The sequence below is a fragment of the Sphaeroforma arctica genome (assembly GCF_001186125.1).
Source record: "Sphaeroforma arctica JP610 unplaced genomic scaffold supercont1.14497, whole genome shotgun sequence".
Classification (NCBI taxonomy): Eukaryota; class Ichthyosporea; order Ichthyophonida; genus Sphaeroforma; species Sphaeroforma arctica.
The window spans coordinates 1-576 of NW_014026061.1; the positions used below are offsets into that span (position 1 = coordinate 1).

At 41.8% G+C, this 576-nt stretch overlaps 1 protein-coding gene across 1 annotated transcript; it reads left to right on the forward strand.

Moving 5' to 3' along the window:
- Positions 1-202: 202 nt before the first annotated feature.
- On the forward strand, positions 203-463 carry SARC_18203 (hypothetical protein; the record flags this gene model as incomplete). Its single annotated transcript, XM_014287715.1, has 1 exon — positions 203-463. A coding segment is annotated over one exon (261 nt), but the record flags the coding sequence as incomplete, so codon positions are not given.
- Between the last annotated feature and the right edge of the window lie 113 nt (positions 464-576).

Here is a 576-nt window from a genome sequence, read left to right on the forward strand (position 1 = left end):
GGACGAGCTCGGCAAGAATCTATACGATCTGTGGCAAGGTTTGAAATCCGAGTTTTCGAGCTTCTACATGAGACAGTCAAAAAGTGAATGTAATGCTCCGAGCGTTTTGTGTTTTGCAGATAGCGTATATTCCGTAATTATGTACTCTTATGCGCAAGACTCGGATTGCTTGTCTATATTTGAAACTTTGACAACTCCGTTGATGCCCACCGGATTAAGCTCTGCATCACAAGCCTCTAACTCAAGTGAGGAGTTCACTCCAGCCACACAAGTCACATCAAAACGTAACCGATTCAGTAGTAATTCTTCACCACCTGATTCACTAGACGCATTTACACCCACCCCTCATAATGGAAAAAAGGCACGCATTAATTTGAATGAAGAGGGTCGTAAAATAGATCGACTAAAGGATGTTTTAGAAGACTATCTACTGAAACGAATTAGCAATGTTCAGATGAAAAAGGTACGTGGTCTCTAAAGTATCATGAAAGATATGCAGTCTGTACAAAAGTACTTCGGGATGCGGAAGAGCCACTCCGATCAAAACTGAAGAAGAGACCAGACAAGTTAAGCGAC